Raw genomic sequence first — 20,235 nt, 5'->3', positions numbered from 1 at the left:
ACTGGTGAGAGAGACACATGCCCCCCATCCTCCAAGAATCTTAGAGCACCACAAATCAGATTTCTAATTTAATATAATCAACTTCTAAACTCAAACGAAACAGCGTTGTGTCTACATACATGTTTAGTTTTAGTTATGAAATTGTTTGAAATAGACGTAGTAGATCTAACGAGTTCGCCTCGGTTGGCTTGGTTACGAAACTGACTTTACCGGTTGCCTCAAAATGCGCAATGCGCATGTTCACTGAGGAAGGGAACAGCTGACGTCTGTCACCGGAATCGCTCCTACTAGTTAGCTAGTTGGTTGAATGGGTTGCTCGCTCGAGCCGTAGTATTCTGAAACAGACATGGAATGTTGACGTTTGCTGTGTTTAAAACGAAAAGGAAAATCAAGTAATTCATATACGAAGATCCAAGTTAATATTTGCGTTGTGAACCTGATAAAATGGTAAGTAATTTCGCCATAAAAAGAGCCGAATAGCTAAAACCAGCCGGCTAGCTCATTACCTTAGCTGCAAGCAAGGTGTATGGTTTCAGGAAGCAGAGTGAAGCAAGCTGGTTGGCCACCTGTGTTTGCCAGCAAGGTAAAGTGGCTAACGCTAACATAGCTACAGGTACAGTAGCCAACTTGTTTGCTAGTGGACAGGCCGCACATTAGAGTTTTGCCTAGTCTAAATTCTAACTTCGCTAGGAAGATGTATGGTGAACTCACTAGTTAACAAGTTATCTTCGAAGGTAACCTTACCTAACTAAGTCTTTTGACATTTGCTTAGCTAGCCAGATGTCGTGATTAGCCAAATAGCTGGCTTGCTAGCTGGTTTGTTTGCTTACAACGAAATGTACACTTGAACTAGGTAGTTTGACATGTTCCACAGGTTACTGTCATTGTTAGTGTGTGTACATAGTTGGTGTTAACAGCTGAAAAGTTGGCTGTTGACTGCCTACACGTTGCAGATACTCTGTGACCCTCAACACTGACCCTGCACTAACTACATTGATACAATGATCGATGTGTATTGATAAAATGGTGTTAAACTATTCAGACACCCCTTTTTATTTTGCTGATCTGGTTGTCAGTCAGTTAGTTAGGCTGCCTCTTGTATTGCTGCCTGTTTACTGCACCTTTACTGTGGACAAAATGATAAACTGTTGACTATTAGACAAATGCCACCTTTGTCAACTTGAAGGGTGTCCAATCAAAAAGCATAGTTTGACCAATGGGTAAAATACTATTTTAAGTGTGTGGATAATCTTTTAAGAAAACCAATGGTCCAAACCTCATGTCTCTATCACAATCTGTTAAAAAGCTATTGATTGGAGTTTTTGCTGTCCTACAAGGGTCGGAATTAGGGTGACTAAATCAATGGAGGCCAGAGAAAAAAAAGTGTTCAAATATCAGGAAAATTGCATCGAGTCAGCTGGGCTGGATTCTGGGCAAGAACTTTACCATTGAACTCATCTTTCTTCTCGAATCTGCAGAGTTAAGGTGGATATCGATTTTGATAGGACATGCAGTTTTTTCATATTTTAGCATATGATTTTCATTTTAATACGAAATTCCTCTTTTTCAAGATTTCTCACAAAAACAAGCGTATCTTTTGTGAAATGTCAACGGAGCACTGAGTGTATACCAAGCTTTTTATTTTCTTAGGCCATTACGTTTAATTCAGTTTGTCATGCCAATGTATTTTTTTTTATTTTTTTTGACCCGCGGTAACAACTTGGAAGACCACAAAATGTAAAATCCTCAGAAGTTGTTACAAGAAACCTGACCTCTATGTCAACGGAGCTCGGTGCTAATTATCAGATGTATTAAGTTACGAAATCCAACTTTTTGCATATAGTGTTAATGATATGTTAGAGACCCCACTGAACAATTCAGAACATGAATCCTCATATTTGTCTTGGTAAAATGTATTTTAGAACATAAGGATCTGAAATGTCATCACCAAATCACTTTTCACTCTGGACAATGTGTGGGACAACCTGCAACTTGGTAAATACTACCTACACTCTCTTCCTTCACCAGTACTCTCCAATATAGGGAATTGCTGTCCTCACCAATGTCCTACTACAGAGCTCCATGTCTTCTCCTTCTCTCTGTCAGATTAACTCTAGAGAGAAAGCACTGAGCGTGTTCGACTGTAAGTAAAGTGGAACTAGCGAAGCAGTTGACTGTGAATTGATTGGTGTCAGTAGAGTTTGTACGGTCTGTCCAGTTCTGTGTTTTTAACCTAAAATCATGTGTAGCTCATCTTTGCATCTATGTTTCGTGGTCACCAGATAACTAGCCGGAGTGACAATCTGTTTGTACTATCATGTCAACTCTTTGTTTAGCATGACAAGGAGTTGTCATGATTACGCAAACACCCCCACTTGCTGTCATTCATATTTGATTACCGGTACTATACTAATATTTCTGGTTGGCTGGCCATTGCTTCTTGAAGATGGATGGTTTGTACTAATATTTGTGTGTTAGATATACTGTATATATTCCTGTATACTGTGTTGGCTAAGTTGAATAGGGTTAGCCTGGTCTCAGATCTGTTTGTGCGGTGTGACAATGACCATAGGAGTTGGCAAGACAGCACAAACAGATCTTGGCCCAGGCTAGAATATGGTGGGTCCTTTGACCATAGGAGTTGGCAAGACTGCACAAACGGCTCTGGGCACAGGCTAGAATATGGTTGGTCCTTTGACTGCTTTATAACTAAGTAGGACTGCTGCTGCTAAATCACATCACATTGTGGGATCTGACACAGATGAGTTTAAGCATAATCTCCCAAAAGGAAGCTAGTCTATTCTTATGCACATCATGGCCTTCTTTACTTCACACTCCCTTGTCACATGTCCCCCTCTCCTCTCTTCTCTCAATTCCAATTCAAAGGGGCTTTATTGGCATGGGAAACACATGTTTACATTGCCAAATCAAGTGAAATAGATAATAAACAATACAAAATTTACAGTAAACATTACACTTACAGAAGTTCCAAAAGAATAAAGACATTTAAAATGTAATTATGTATATATACAGTGTTGTAATGATGTGCAAATAAACATAAATATAGGTTGTATTTACTGGTTGCCCTTTTCTTGTGGCAACAGGTCACAAATCTTGCTGCTGTGATTGCACACTATAGTATTTCAACAAATAGATATGTGACTTTATCAAAATTTGCTTTGTTTACAAATTCTTTGTGGGTCTGTGTAATCTGAGGGAAATATGTGTCTCTAAAATGGTCATACATTTGACAGGGGGGTAGGAAGTGCAGCTCAGTTTCCACCTCATTTTGTGTTCAGTGTGCGCATAGCCTATCTCCTTTTGAGAGCCAGGTCTGCCTTCGGCGGCCTTTCTCAATAGCAAGGCTATGCTCACTGAGTCTGTACATAGTCAAAGATGTCCTTCGTTTTGTACAGTCACAGTTAGGGTTGCATAGGGTCGGAAACTTTCCGGTAAATTTCTGGTAATTTTCCATGGGAAGTTAAGCCTGGATATTTTGGGAATTCTGCTTAAATTCATCAAAAAAGTTAGCTTATAACAGTTAACTTTTTTTTGGTGGGATACACAAGGCATTTCTAGGTCTTGTGGCATATTTTGGTTAAACTATCCCCAATTCAATGGAATTGCAACCCTCTGCATGCACAGCGTATTCTTCCATCACATGTACAGCTGATTCCCAAGATCTTGCACACTAATGAGATGCTATTGAGCCCATGCTACTACACTGTCTGAGCTAAGGACTACATGCTTTCTGGTAAGTTTTGATTACAATACTGTGTGGGGTGAATATATTTTATATCACTTACATGATTTTTTGTTAACTAGTAAATGGTAGCCTACAGCAAAGTGTGTTTAAATCATTTCTAACTTGTTAACAATTTCTGCTAGTTAGTTTTTTTCTACCATGTGGGGTTTAGCTTGCTTGAGCCTGCTAACTGTGGAGTGTTATTCACCTGTTTCCATACGTTCCATTTTAAAACATTTAACTTACAAAGGAGTTGTTTAATCTAACTGCTTAACTATTTATCTGTACATGGAATTGTATTTTTTTTACTCATTTTTTCCTAATCCTTTTCAGGGAAATTCCACAGGCACTAGCTGATGTGTGGAGACATTTCACTGCACCTAATGTAGAAGGAAAAGCGGTGTACATTTGCAAATACTGTGCCAAATCATATGTGAAGAGTGCAGCAAAGATGCAGAATCATCTGGCCAAGTGCATAAAGTTCCCTCAGAGCTCACAACAAGCAACCTCTGGCAAAAGTCCCTCTACTTCTATTCGAGGGGAAAATTAGGAATCGGACACCTTATCGATAGCAACAGCTCATGGTCCTCCTGGAATCAGAAGTTTTTTTCACTCAATGAAGGAATGTAGTCAGAGAAATGCAGATGAATGTCTTGCTCAAGCTGTGTATGCAACTGGTTCACCGCTGATGCTCACAGGCAATGTGTATTGGAAGAGATTTCTGGATGTTCTTCGCCCAGCATACACCCCTCCAATCAGACATGCTTTATCTACTAATTTGCTGGATGCAGAGTTCAACAGAGTTCAAGTGAAAGTCAAGCAAATCATAGAGAAAGCAGACTGTATTGCAATCATCTCTGATGGGTGGGCGAATGTTCGTGGGCAAGGAATAATTAACTACATCATCTCCACCCCATAACCAGTATTCTACAAGAGCACAGACACAAGGGACAACAGACAAACCGTCTCTTCATTGCAGATGAGCTGAAGGCAGTCATCAATGACTTTGGACCACAGAAGGTATTTGCACTGGTGACAGACAGTGCTGTGAACATGAAGGCTGTTACCACACCCTTTCGCTGTGCTGCTCATGCATTGAATCTGCTCTTCAAGGACATCATGGCATTGAAAACAATCAATACACTCTACAAGAGAGCCAAGGAAATGGTTAGGTAAGTGAAGGGTCATCAAGTTATAGCAGCAATCTGCCTCACCAAGCAAAGTTAGAAGAATAAGAGCACCACATTGAAGCTGCCCAGCAGCAACCGTTGGGGTGGTGTTGTCATGTTTGACAGTCTCCTGGAGGGGAAGGAGTCTCTCCAAGAAATGGCCATATCACAGTCTGCCAATATGGACATCCCCATCATTGGGATCCTCCTGGATGATTTATTTTGGCAGACTACTATGCTGCATGAAACTCCTGAAACCTAGAGCATTAGTCATTGCACGGATTGAGGGAGACAATGCCATCCTGTCTGATGTTCAGACTATGCTTGCAGATGTAAGAGAAGACATCCGTACTGCCCTGCCCACTTCACTGCTCCAAGCAGAGGAAACTGCAGTTCTGAAATACATCAATAAGCGTGAAGACTTCTGCCTGAAGCCCATACACACCGCAGCGTACATGTTGACACCCAAGTATGCTGGTAAGAGCATCCTGTCTGGTGCAGAGATCAAAATGGCCTATAGTGTCATCACTACCGTATCTCGCCACCTTGGCCTGGAGGAAGGCAAGGTTCTTACCAGTCTGGCGAAGTACACTTCCAAGCAAGTGCTTTGGGTTGGAGATGCAATATGGCAGTCGTGCCAACATATCTCATCAGCAACCTGGTGGAAGGGACTTTGTGGATCTGAGGTTCTTTCCCTTGTTGCCTCCATCATCCTCCAAATCCCACCAACATCAGCCGCCTCCGAGCGCAACTGGTCCTTGTTTGGGAGCACATTCACCAAAGCACGTAACAGGCTGACCAATACAAGGAAGGGTTGACAAATTTGTGGCATCCGGGCAAATTTGAGGCTTTTTGAGCCTGACAACGAGCCATCCTCAAGAAGGTTGGAAAGTGACAGTGAAGATGAACATCCGACTCTGAAGCCTCAAGAGGTGGACATTGAGGAGGTCCAGGGAAAAGACAATGGAAGCCTGAGAGGAAGAAAGTCTAGAAACTAAAGCTTTGGTTATCATTGTACAGATGTATGTTGAAAACGTTTTTGGGAGATGCAATGGATCATTGGGGATCATTCAATATTCCCTTTTGTTGTTCCGTGAAATCATCCCATGTGAAGAGTCAACTCATTTAATTAAAGTTTAATTTGTAACTTAATTGTTTTTTACATTTCTTTTGGAAGGATTTAATCATTTGCAGTTATGTCTCCATATGATATGGTAAATATATCCAATGCAAAAAACATCTACATTTTAAATGGTATTAATATTAATTTGCATATTTTCCTGTTAATTCCACGGAAAGTTTCCACCTCTGAATATTCCCCAAAATGTGCAACCCTAGTCAGTGGTCAGGTATTCTGCCACTGTGTACTCTCTGTTTAGGGCCAAATAGCGTTCTAGTTTGGTCTGTTTTTTTTTGTAAATTCTTTCCAATGTGTCAAGGAATTAGAATGTAGTTTTCTCATGATTTGGCTGGGTCTAATTGTGTTGCTGTCCTGGGGCTCTGTGGGATCTGTTTGTGTTTGTGAAGAGCTCCAGGACCAGCTTTCTTAGGGGGCTCTTCTCCAGGTCAATTTCTCTGTAGGTGAAGGCATTGTTATGGAATGTTTGGAAATCACTTCCTTTTAGGTGGTTGTAAAATTTGATGTCTCTTTTCTGGATTTTGATCATTAGCGGGTATCAGCCTAATTCTGCTCTGCATGCATTATTTGGTGTTTTACATTTCACACTGATATTTTTGCATAATTCTGCATGCAGAGTCTCAATTTGTTGATTGTCCAATTTTGTAAATTCTTGGTTGGTGAGCGGACCTCAACCATAAAGGGCAAACGGTTCTATAACTGATTCAAGTATTTTTACCCAGATCCTAATTGGTATGTTGAATTTTATGTTCCTTTTGATGGCATAGAAGGCCCTTCTTGCCTTGTCTCTCAGATCGTTCGCAGCTTTGTGGAAGTTATCTGTGGCGCTGATGTTTATGCCAAGGTATGTATAGTTTTTTGTGTGTTCTAGGGCAATGATGTCAAGATGGAATTTGTATTCGTTGTCCTGGCAACTGCACCTTTTTTGAACAGTTATTTTTGTCTTACTGAGATTTACTGTCAGAGCCCAGGTCTGACGGAATCTGTGCAGAAGATCTTGGTTGGGGACAGAAGAACAAGATCATCAGTAGACATTTGACTTCAGATTCTAGTAGGGTGAGGCCATGTGCTGCAGACTGTTCTAGTGCCCTTGCCAATTCGTTGATATATATGTTGAAGAGGGTGTGGCTTAAGCTGCATCACCGTCTCACCCCGGCCCTGTGGAAAGAAATGTGTGCGATTTTTGACAATTTTAACCGCTCACTTGTTGTTTGTACATGGATTTGATAATTTCATGTTTTTTCCCCCAACACCACTTTCCATCAATTTGTATAGCAGGCTCTCATGCCAAATTGAGTAGAAAGCTTTTTTGAAATCAACAAAGCATGAGAATACGTTGCCTTTGTTTTGGTTTGTTTGTTTGTCAATTAGGGTGTGCAGGGTGACTGTGGTCTGTCGTATGGTAAATTGGTAAAAAGCCAATTTGACATTTGCTCAGTACATTGTTTTCGCTGAGGAAATGTAGAAGTCTGCTGTTAATGATAATGTAGAGGTTTTTCCCAAGGTTGCTGTTGACGCATATCCCACAGTAGATATTGGGGTCAAATTGGTCTCCACTTTTGTGGATTGGGGTGATCAGTCCTTGGTTCCAAATATTGGGGAATATGCCAGAGCTGAGGATGATGTTAAAGAGTTTAAGTTTAGCCAATTGGAATTTGTGGTCTGTGTATTTTATCATTTAATACACCATCAACCCCCAACAGGCCTTTTTGGGTTGGAGGGTTTGTATTTTGTCCTGTAGTTCCTTCAATGTAATTGGAGAATATAGTGGGTTTTGGTAGTCTTTAATAGTTGATTCTAGGGTTTGATCAAGTATGTGTTTTTGCTGTTCTTTGTTATAGAGCCAAAAGGATTGTAGAAGTGGTTTATCCATAGATCTCCATTTTAGATAGATAACTCTTCGTGTTTGTTTTAGAGTTTTCCAATTTTCCCAGAAGTGGCAAGATTCTGTGGATTCTTCAGAGCTGATTTCTGATGTGCTGTTCCTTCTTTTTCCGTAGTGTATTTCTGTGTTGTTTAGTGATTCACCATAGTGAAGAAGGCTCAGGTATTCCAGGTCTCTGTTTTTGGTTGGATAGGTTTGTAAATTTTTTCTTTTTGCATTCTTTATCAAACCATTTGTCATTGTTGTTCATTTTCTTAGGTTTTCTGCTTGACAGTTTTAGATTTGATATGGAAGCTGAGAGGTCAAATAATACTGTTTAGGTTTTCTGCTGCCTTCACTATTACAGTGAAACATTTTGTCCAGGAAATTGTCTAGAAGGGATTGAATGTGTTGTTGCCTAATACTTTTTTGGTAGATTTCCACACTACTTTCCTTCCATCTATAGCATTTCTTAATATTATTCAGTTCCTTTGGCTTTGATGCCTCATTATAACCACTTTCAATCACTCCCTTGAGTGCTGTGGCCACCCTTTCCTGCTGGGCCCTCAGGTCATTTGTGCCTGTGAATTATGATGTGGCTGGGGGAACCTAGTCTGTCCTCTGACAACAGTGCTGATCTGTTTTGTGGGTTTGTTCCATCTGGATTGTGTGGACTAACTCTCTGAGCTCCACCATGTCTCTCTCCAGCTCTGTGAATGTATCCCTGTCAATTATGGAGGATCAGTGCAGTTGTGGGATCTGTGTGTATTCAGTCCTGGGGGGGTGACTATCCTCGTTTTGAAGAGGTGTGATCAGACTCACTCAGGATGGGGGAGTCGTCACAGAAGGAGAGCTTTTCCTGCTGTGGTCTCTCTTTGATCCTGTAAAAGTCCAGCTGGAACTGCTTGAGGATGCCCTGGACCATTAATGTCCCAAACTTGTACACATCGACAGAGGTTGTTTCAATTTCCTCAATGTCTAGTTTCCATCCTGGGCCGATACCCTCACTTGACATAGGGGTAGTGTGCTCATATAGCCCTGTGCCATGCCAGGGGATGGTCTGTGTGGAATAGTAAGTTGCTTACGTTCCCCTCTTTGTAGCAGTCATCAAATAGTGTCTCTGGATTGTCTTTGAGGAGCTTTTTGTTGTACTTATTCCATGCAGTGTTATTTTTTATATCCATGGGGTACTGTATTGTAATGACCTCTGCACAGGGATAAGCCATGGGGCTTCAAAGGCCTCTGCATTTGGGTAGGTGTTGCTGTGAAACTCTCCTGCCATTGTTAGGCTCAAGAGTTTCCACACCTCTCATTTCACACTTAAAATATAAATTGAAGTTGCAGCCAGGTCAGTTCTGTCCTAGCAGCTTGGTAGCCTTATTTATTAAGCTTTGTATAACAAAATTACCTAGAGATGGTCTTTTTAACTTTTTGGCTTCAGAAGTAGGTTCAGACTGAACATTACTCACTCGGTTTTGTGTTGGATTGCATTTTTTAGGTTGTGCTGTGCTTCTTCTGCAGGTTTTGGTTTGTTAGAAGTTTTTTTCTTGATAGTCCTTGGTAGTAATAGTCCATTCAGGTAATTTTGTCCAAAATCAATGTTTTAGGTATGGAATTTGGATTGAAGGATTTGATGTTGAGGTTAGTATCCTGTATAAACTATCATTTATTTTCAAAAGGGCTTATCTACATTTATCCAACTCTAATTCTATATATTTTTTCAGATGAACTCAGGAGCCCATGAGCCCACTACCCTCTCTCGCTCTCTGGAGTGTTTTTGAGAACACACACACTGAATGCAAGTAGAATGATAGTCCTTTCAAAAGGTGACTTTCACAGATGATTTTGCAAGGGGGGGGGGGGGGCTGATGTTAGTAGTCTAGGTTACATGAGTGTGTGTGCTACATTCGTGGCCAGGCAGTCTCTAGGAGATTGAGCTCCACCACACCACGTGGTGCCAGGGAGTTTAAAAGCAGAGATCGGAGATTGTGGTCCAGGGAGAGTCTGATAACTAGGACAAGTCCGGTGGGAGATGTAGTCTGTTACTGTACTTTTTCCACCTTGTCAATATTAACAAGGTTGACATGGCGATTTGGATTGAAGGATTTGATGTGAGGTTGAGGTTAGTATCCTGTATAAACTATCATTTTTTTTCAAAAGAGCTTATCTACATTTATCCAACTCTAATCTAATTCTAATTCAACTCTAGTTCACACAAACACACACTTGAAAATGTGCAACAAAGGCTACTGCGTGCTTCACACAAGTGTCTGGAATTGTAGTCACACACACATACTCTCTCTCCCACTCTCTCTCCCTCACACAATAACTGAATTACTTTGTTTTTTCAGAAGGAACTTCAATTGTGGCAAGTCGAATAAGATAAAGATGTAGAGTAGACATCTAGACACACGTTTAGTTTATAAATTCGACCATTTAAAAAAAATAAGCACACATAAAACTTCAAAAAGCCATACATGCACATGAATAAGAAAGTCTGGGACTTATTTTCGTTGTGGTCCTCTTGAGACAAGATGGCTAGACAAGAGGTCTGTCCGTCCACCCCTCTCTCTCTCCCACGGACTCTCTTTCTCTCACTCATAATCTCTCTCTCTTTATGCAGATCTGTTGTTCATTTTTTTGTCTTTGTACATGGAACAATATCTCTGTCCCCATCATACTTAGAATACCCCTTTTCCTGTTTTGTGACCCAGTCCAGGTTGCTAATATATGAGACTTGCTGCGCCCGCGCGAAAGCTTAACCGCGTGTTGTGTGTCCAGAATTAGGTCTTACTGCTTATTCTCTGTTAGCCTGTGTCTGCCTAATATGTGTAGGCCTACATATCACTACCTCTCTGCCCTGTCTGCTGTCCCACCTCTTCCTCTCTAGATGCGTTTCATGTTGCTGTTCAGTCAACAGGGGAAGCTGCGTCTCCAGAAGTCCTCCCTCTTTATGCATATCTGTAATTTCAGTCTTTGTTTTACCCTCTATGTTCTGTCTGTTGTACACACTAGTTCATCCTGAAGTTATCTGGTACTAACGTCCCCTGGTTACCTTTCTGTATGCTATTGATCCTGTCTCCGATCCTGTCTTTCTCCCCTGTTTCCTCCCCCTGTAAACTGACATTAACTCTCCCTGGTCTCCCTCCTCTAGATGCGTTTCATGTTGCTGTTCAGTCGGCAGGGGAAGCTGCGTCTCCAGAAGTGGTACACGGCCACGGCCGAGAGGGACAAGAAGAAGATGGTGAGGGAGCTCATGCAGGTGGTGCTGGCCCGCAAGCCCAAGATGTGCAGCTTCCTGGAGTGGAGGGACCTCAAGATCGTCTACAAGAGGTACTGGAATACACACACACACCAGGGATTTTTCTGCCATTGAAATCCTTGGGCCTAAGTGTTTTTTCATGGTTGTGTGAGACAGCATGTAGCTGCTACACGCTCTGTTCACACAAACACACACTTGAAAATGTGCAACAAAGGCTACTGCGTGCTTCACATAAAGTGTCGGAAATTGTAGTCACACACACATACTCTCTCTCCCACTCTCTCTCACTCACACAATAACTGAATTACTCTGTTTTTTCGGAAGGAACTTTAATTGTGGCAAGTCGAATAAGATAAAGATGTAGACATATAAACGGCAACGTTCACACATGACATTACCAATGGTAACAATGTTTAGGCCTATACAAGATACACGTAAGTGACAATCTATTTCACGACGAGCCGTGCTATACAAGATGCACGTAAACCGCACAACTGTTTTAATTTAAAAGCCATACCGATGCCGGTACAAAGCTGTTAGTGGCTCTCTTGGTTTTAAGAGGTCCTGAGTCTGTTCCCTAATGGCAGTACTGACTCTTCAGTGGATGTGTAAGATCCAAAATGATTTATTTGCCCCTTATGTTTGCTCTCTTTGTAAATGTCTCGGAGAGCATTTTGCTTTCTCCATTCAATCTCACCACAGACCTGTACAACTCTCACAAGGGTATTCAGACTTGCCCATGTGAGGGAACCAAACCAGGCAACTACACTAAATGTTAAGATTCCCCCCCCTCTGACTAGGTATCACCCTTTCCCTCTACTGGTAATAATTGTTCTTCAAAAGTGGTTCCAGGTGGGCATTAAAAGAGACAGACCTGTCACACACACACACACACACACACACACACACACACACACACACACACACACACACACACACACACACTTGATATTACTGTGTGTGTCCCGACCTGTCTCCTGGCATTATCACCCAGGCTGTCTTTGAGGGGTGTTTGGTATTGTTTCCCCAAAGCACAGATTTGACTTTTGACAGTTCCATTCCAACTGATGCTCAGTGACTCACCATTTGAACACTCATTCCACCTCCCGCATCTCATACAGAAGCCATCCACACACAGCACTCGGTGTAGAAGTTGCCCATAGGATCCTACAGTAACCTACACCACAGTGATTCTGTACACGCTTATCATATGCTGCACTTCCACCTAACACTTACCCCACACCTGTTTGTCGCCAGTGTTCTTATGTTAATTAGGCTTGGGCTGTATACCAGGGTATTTGGAAATAGCCACGGGATGGTTTTTAATACTGTTGAAACTATTTATTTGAAGTTTTAATGTGAATATTTTTTGGGTTCTTTTAAAGTAAATACTTGCAGTCAACTTGTGCAATACGTTAGGAGATAAAGGAGATCGCGTTCTTCATTTCAGCTGTGCAATTTTTTATTATGACGCTTACTGGTAGTCCCTAGTCATGTTGTATTTGTTTACAAGCACACAACAACAAGAGAACCGAGACTTGTGAGTCACTCACTACTGTGCAGCATGTGCCAGGTGATCTAGTTACAGTATGGAATTCACAACGAAATGTTTGCCAGCTAGATATAATTTAACTGTCTAAAATCTGCTAAAGGCTCTGCTGTTGCGCATTTGGTTTGCTAACTTAGTAACTAGTTAGCTACCTAGCTAAGTGATTACCTTCTTCCAAAGTCAAGCTTCGCTTTGTGACAGCAGAGAATCCCTTCCTGGATAAAGATCCTTGCTGTCTAACATTTTGTTTTGTGAGTAGCATTTTTTAAAGTTACTTTGTGATCTGGGATGTCCATCCTGAAAATGGTTTAGGTCAGAGACTGTATAAAATGTTCGCAATGCGCATGTTAGCATTCTCTATGGGTTTTTACATGTACTTGTTAGCATTGCTAACCTTCGTATTACAGAGGCGGTGTGGTTAGAAAATAGTGCCCCTGGTGTTCTGTGTCGGTATTACAGAATATCCCGACTATGGCACAAGGTCTGTATGACAATATGGATACCGCCCAAGCCTAGTGTTAATGTTTTGCTCTAGTGTAATTGTTTCCAACAGGAGTGTGACACTAAAGACTTTGGGTGTGCCGAATCAACAACCTCTGCATCAAGTTGCTTTGTGAGAAGGTTTTAAAGTTCACAGTTAGTCATTCTTATGTAAATGCAAGCTGAAAAATACCAGTGGCTTGGCCTTGGCCCCAAGTCAGAGCATGTTTGCAAAAAAATGTGGCAAAGCAATTAACTATTTGTCCTGAATGCAAATTATGTTTTTGGGCAAATCCAATACAACACCTTACTGACTACCACTCTACATATTTTCAAGCGTAGTGGTGGCTGCATCATGTTATGGGTATGCTTGCAATCATTAAGGCCTGGGGAGTTTTGAGGATAAAAAGAAATGGAATGGATCTAAGCACAGGCAAAATTCTAGTGTTGGTTCAGTCTGCTTTCCACCAGACACTGGGTGATGAATTAACCTTTCAGCAGGACAATAACCTTAAACACTAAGCCACATCTACACTGGCATTGCTTACCAAGAAAATATTTAATGTTTCCGAATGGCAGAGTTAGTGTTGACTCAAATCTGCTTGGCAAGATTTATGGCAAGACTTGAATAAGCCAACACTTGAAAATGGTTGTCTAGCAATGATCAACAATCAATTGGACAGAGCTTAAATAATTTAGAAAAGAATAGTGGGCAAATATTGTACAGTCCAGGTGTGCAAAGCTCTTAGACTTACCCAGAAAGACTCACAGCAGTGAGCGCTGCAAAAAGGTGATCTAACATGTATTGACTCAGGATTGTGAATACATATGTAAATTAGATATATATCTATTTTATGTTCCATGCATTTGCTAAAATGTCTAAACGTGTTTTCAATTTGTCATTACGGGGTATTGAGTGTAGATGGGTGAGGAAAAACAATTGAATCCATTTTGAATTCAGGCTGTAACACAAGAAAATGTGCATTAAGTCCAGGGCTATGAATACTTTCTGAAGGCAATGTAGATGGAAATAGGAAGAACTGAGTTAAATCTGATGGAAACTCAACAGTGCTCTCTGCGGTGTAGTGCAGTACCTGTTTCTGGCCAGGTGAGTGAGCCAAAGAGCTGACTTCGCTAATGCTCTAATACAGTGTTTCCCAACTCTGGTCCTCAAGTACCCTCAACAGCATACATTTTTGTTGTAGCCCCAGACAAAAAACACCTGATTCAACTGGTCAAGGGCTTGATGATTAGTTGACAAGTAGAATCAGGTGTGCTTGTCCAGGGCCACAGTTGGGAAACAACACACACAACCTTACACATGGTATAGTGCATAGGTCTATAGACGCATGCAGTTTTGAACATCACAACCCTTGAGTTGTCAAGCACACTTTTGTGACTGTCATCATTAACAGCAGCATAACAAGCTTATCGTTCAGTAGTTATTAGTTGTCTAAGGGCGCGTTCAGCAGGACGCAACGGTTTGGAACGTTCAGATAGAAATATGCTTTGTAGAAGAAGCATGCGCCCTATTCGTGGCATTCTGTCTACGTTTGGCTACAGAACATGGCCCTGGGTTACTGACTGGCAGGAGCTCCATGGATTCCCCCCTTTAGTTCTGAGCTGAAGCTCAATGAAGTGGGTGTGTTGAACCTTAATAACCCAAAGACAGTGTGGGGGTTTTCTGGGTTCCTTCCTTCCATTCCGCCTCTGCATGCTGTTTGCACTAATAAGGTGTGTGTGTGTGTGTGTGTGTGTGTGTGTGTGTGTGTGTGTGTGTGTGTGCGCGCTCTATAGGTATGCCAGTTTGTATTTTTGCTGTGCGGTGGAGGAGCAGGACAACGAACTCATCACTCTAGAGGTCATCCACCGCTTCGTGGAGCTGCTGGATAAGTACTTCGGCAGCGTGAGTGTCTCTCTCTCTCTCTCTCTCTCCTCTCTCCTCTCTCCTCTCTCTCATATATTCTGACTTCTCCAGCCAACTCTTTCATTATCTCTTCTTTAGCCAACTGCATTCTCTCTCTCCAACTGCTTATTTCTCACCTCCACTCGTTTGCTTATCATATATTTTCCATTTCATCCTCCCCGCCTCTCTTCCATTTCATCCTCCCTGCCTCTCTTCTATTTTACTACCGGACAATCGAAGGATTTTCATGTAAGTCGATGACCTGCATCATATGCTGTTTATTCTCACTCACTGTCCCTCTATTGATCTATTGGACTCTCCATACTCTTCTCTCCCTCCCCCAGTATTTTCCACTAGTGCTGTCTGCCGGCTATGTAGACAATTTTTAGACACATTTTCAGCCGGCTACTTTTTCCACTTAAATTGAACTAGGCTACTTTTCAATTCGTTAGTCAGAAAAAGACTGCCGAGCCCTCTCCCATTTAGAATGAACGACATGCATCTTCTAGTCATCTATTGATAGGACAGGCTCCTGTCAGTCACGAAGTGAGCAATGACAGGGAAACACTGCTGGTTTGACAGTCTGCTGTCTGTCCTGCATCTCGTTAATTGTGTGTGTTGTGTGCGCTGTGGTTGCAGTCAAATGTATTTACACGGCGGGAGAGCACATGAATTTGCACGTCCCATAATAATGTTGTAACGATGACTCAAAATCCACTTAGCCTATTTTCTTCTGGCACATACATTTTTTTAGCTTGCAGGGCCCGACATTAACCAATCAAGTCAATCACATGTATTTATAAAACCCTTTTTACATCAGCAGATGCCTCAAAGTACTTATACAGAAACCCAGCCTAAAACCCCAAAGAGCAAGCAATGCAGATGTAGAAGCACGGTGGCTAGGGAAAACTCCCTAGAAAGGCAGGAACCAGGAAGAAACCTAGAGGAACCAGGCTCTGAAGGGTGGCCAGTCCTCTTCAGGCTGTGCCGGGTGGAGATTATAAGAGTACATGGCCATTAAGGACAGACCATTCTTCTTGATGTTCAAACGTTCATTTTAATGAACAAAAATATAAACGCAACATGTAAAGTGTTGATCTCATGTTTCATGAGCTGAAATAAAAGATCCCAGAAATGTTCCATATGCACAAAAAGCTTATTTCTCTAATTTTGTTCACAAATTTGTTTATCCCTTTTAGTGAATATTTCTCTAGGTGTGGCATATCAGTAAGCTGATTAAACGGGATGATCATTACACAGGTGCACGTTGTGCTTGGGACAATAAAAGGCCACTCAAATGTGCAGTTCTGTCACACAACACAATGCCACAGATGTCTTAAGTTGAGGGTGCGTGCAGTTGACATGCTGTCTGCAGGAATGTCCACCAAAACTGTTGCCAGATAATTGAATGTTCATTTCTCTACCGTAAGCCACCTCCAACGTTGTTTTAGAGCCATCCAACTGGCCTCACAACCGCAGACCAAGTGTAACCACACCAGCCCAGGACCTCCTGGGCTCCCCAGTGGGGGGGCCCCTATGCCGTCCCAGGCGCACCCATGGTTGGGCCCCTGCCCAATCATGTGGAATCCATAGATTAGGGCCTAATTAATTTATTTCAATTGACTGATTTCCTTATATGAACTGTAACAAATAATAATCACAGTGGTTATAGATGGTGCAACAAGTCAGCACCTCAGGAGTAAATATCAGTTGGCTTTTCATAGCCGAGTGTTCATAGGTCGAGACAGCAGGTGCAGTAGAGAGGGGGAGAGAGAGGGTCGAAACAGCAGGTACGGGATAAGGTTGCACGTCCTGTGAACAGGTCAGGGTTCCATAGCAGCAGGGAGAACAGCAGCATGAGGTGGACTGGGGACAGCCAGGAAACATCAGGTCAGGTAGTCCTGAGGCATGGTCCTAGGGCTCAGGTCCTCCGAGAGGGTGAGAGAGATGGGAGAATTAGAGGGAGCATACTTAAGATCACACAGTACACCAGATAAGACAGGAGTATTACACCAGATAAGACAGGAGAATTACCCCAGATAAGACAGACTGGCCCTAGCGCCCCACACAGACTATTAGAGCGTAGATACTGGAGACTGATGTCGGGGACACTGGCCCCGTTCGACGATACCCCCGGACTGTATATAACCCCACCCACTTTGCCAAAGCACAGCGCCCACACCACCAGAGGGATATGAACAGACTACCAACTTACTACCCTGAGACAAGGCGGTGTAAATCCCACTAAGATCTCCCCCACCGCATGAGCCCGAGGGGGCGCAAAACCGCACTGGAAGATCACGTCAGTGACTCGACCCACTCAAGTCAAGTATAACTATCCAGCTCCACATTTCATTCTAAATGCCTACTGCTTGCAAAATATATTTTTTTTTTACACAAAAAAAAATCTTTGCAGGACAAGGATTGTCCTGAATGTCTGAATTTCTTCACCTTGCTTTTCTGGTTGGCTGGCAATTTTCACCATCCAATTATTTCAGATCTACAGGAGTGCAAGTTTCACCAATGCACAGACCTTGGCGATACGTTGGCACATGAGAATTATTAGAATATGGAAAATATTAGTCAATTATTGGATTTTATCATGCTGGCTTTCGCAAGACTACCTAAAACAACAATACCTGTATTGCAGATAGCTGAGAAAATGCCTCTTAAAAGGAAGCTTAAAGTCTGTGAATGTCAGCTCTTACAGGGTTCTTTAAAGTGCAGTGCAGTCAAAATGTTGTTCTATGTTTTACATCATATTGTACAACAGCTGATGAAACTAACACTGTAAAAGTGTGAATAAAATGACATCAGTGTTATTACCTGAGTGGTGCTGGTTGAAAATATAATCTATCGTTAGAATGTATCAGAGGTCGACAAAATAGGGCTTGTTCAGCAAAAATGTCTTAAACCCGGGAGAACCCCCCCGGCCCAGGGGAACTTGGCTGGCTCCTTTTTCTATTTGGCTGGCTCCTCCATGTACTTGTGGAAAACACTGCTCTCCTCTCGCTCAAGCTTCTCTCCTTGTACATCCTCAACTATAAATGTGCTTATAGTCTTCTATCGTGTAATTGGTGTAGGTATCCTGTATATACTGTACGTAGACTTTGTCAATTCCTCTGTCTATTTTCCTCTGTCTATTGCTGTTGGCACCATTTCACCAAGTCAAATTCCTGATATATGTAAATGTATTTGGCGAATAAAGGTGATTCTGATTGCTCCCTATGTGTGTGTGTGTGTGTGTGTGTGTGGGTGTGTGTGTGTGTGGGTGCCCTGGCAGGTATGTGAGCTGGATATCATCTTTAACTTTGAGAAGGCCTACTTTATACTGGATGAGTTTCTGATGGGGGGGGAGATCCAAGACACGTCCAAGAAGAGTGTACTCAAGGCCATCGAACAGGCCGACCTACTACAGGAGGTAGGATTCAGATCGAAAAAACGTTAATGTCCTCCGTGAGGCAATTCATCTAGCAGCAAACACAATACATACAGACAAAATCACATTTAAAAATGGATGGCAAAGGATATATACTGGATAAGTTGTTCTAAAAAATATATATATGTCAAAATTAGGCTACATGTACATGATAGGAGTGATCTCTCTAATTAAAAAGGAAAAACTCCAGCACACCGGTGTTCTTGATACTTTCAATAATTTGATGGATCTATTTACTACCAATGTTTCGGGCTGGCGACCTCCATCGGGTATCTCTACCTCACTATGGGCCCTATCCAGGCTTGAGATAAATGTATTTAACATGGACTTAAGTAAAACCATTTTTTTTAAACTTAAGTCCATATTTTATTGACTTAAGTCTATGTTGAGTCTGTTATATAAAAGTCTGAATCGCGCCTTATGACCACCTAACCTCACTATTAATGTAGTTTCATTTGTCACCATGTATTCTGAGCCATCTGATCCCCGTCTCCCCCTTACAGGAGGACGAGTCTCCGAGAAGTGTTCTAGAGGAGATGGGCCTGGCGTAGTGACAATCAGGCAACAGACAGGCGAAGAGACCGAGGACTTTGGGTTCCATGTGCAACAGGGTGGAGGAAATGGGGTTTGATGTGGAGGTGGTTTGGGGGAGGGGGTAAGGGCTGGGGTGGAAGCTGTTATCTAACGTGTGTCTCAAGTGGCACCCTATTCCCTACATAGTACTATAGGGCTCTGGCCAAAAGAAGTGCACCTTTTTTAAGTAAAAATACATTTAAAAAGTCAATTGAAATTCACACGTTGACGTTCGGGTAGTGAATTCCAGACATTGCTGACATTGTTGTATATTATTATCATGATGATGATCCACACCCTATTTATATTAGCTCTGTAAAAATGGTGCCACTTTTGGCCGAAAGATTTAGCTACTACTACTGTTGTATGACCCAGACTTGGGTTCAAATACTATCTGAAATTGTTCAAGTACTTCTAGTGTTTTGCTTTAGCCTGCACGGAGGCCATTCTATTGGTTCCGTTCTGCCAGGGCGCTCAGTCAAGCTCAGTTTGAAGTATTTGAAATAGTATTTGATCCCCGGTCTGATATGACCTTGTAACTTTCCCTCGAGAGGCAGGTCAGAATGCGTCTTTTTTTTCTTTCTTTTTAGCAGGTGATGAAATCAAAACATTTTCCCCAACAGATCACGTTTTATCAGATTAGTGTGTCCCCCAAATTGCACCCTATTCCCTATATAGTGCACTACTTTTGACCAGGGCCTTATGTAGGGAATAGGGTGCAATTTGAAGGGGACAGGGATTTGCTTTTAAATGAATGGTCATCCAATATTTTGTATATGTACCACGCTTTATGAGAATAATATAATACATTTGCTGTTTTTAAGGGACCACATTGATTGTCTGCATTTGAGTTCTGTTGAACCCATAGTAGGATATGTTGTAAGGGTACAAACAATCAATCTGAAGAATGATTCTTCCCAAATTCCGGTTCCATCCAGAATTCCATAGAATTTAAAATTCTATTTCTGCGTTCTATTCCGCAACTGTTTTTCTCTCTCGATTTCCTCCATCTCTCAACCCCCACGCTCTCTCTCGCGTATCGAGCAAGTAACCTATGGGGAAGTTTGATGTGATCTTTTAGCCTGTGTGTGGCTGTCCTAGCATGAATGT

At 41.9% G+C, this 20,235-nt stretch overlaps 1 protein-coding gene across 1 annotated transcript; it reads left to right on the top strand.

The window, feature by feature from the left end:
* The first annotated feature begins 232 nt into the window (after positions 1-232).
* Positions 233-19,769, top strand: ap1s1 (adaptor related protein complex 1 subunit sigma 1). Its single transcript, XM_071333360.1, has 5 exons — positions 233-447; positions 11,071-11,249; positions 15,005-15,113; positions 18,397-18,534; positions 19,056-19,769. Exons 1-5 carry the CDS (start codon positions 445-447, stop codon positions 19,101-19,103), a joined length of 477 nt encoding a protein of 158 aa, XP_071189461.1. The 5' UTR covers positions 233-444; the 3' UTR covers positions 19,104-19,769.
* Positions 19,770-20,235: the final 466 nt, after the last annotated feature.

The sequence above is a fragment of the Salvelinus alpinus genome, chromosome 11 (genome assembly GCF_045679555.1).
Source record: "Salvelinus alpinus chromosome 11, SLU_Salpinus.1, whole genome shotgun sequence".
Taxonomy (NCBI): Eukaryota; Metazoa; Chordata; class Actinopteri; order Salmoniformes; family Salmonidae; genus Salvelinus; species Salvelinus alpinus.
Note: the sequence above shows the minus strand (reverse complement) of the source record. Positions and strands in the feature narration are given on the sequence as shown.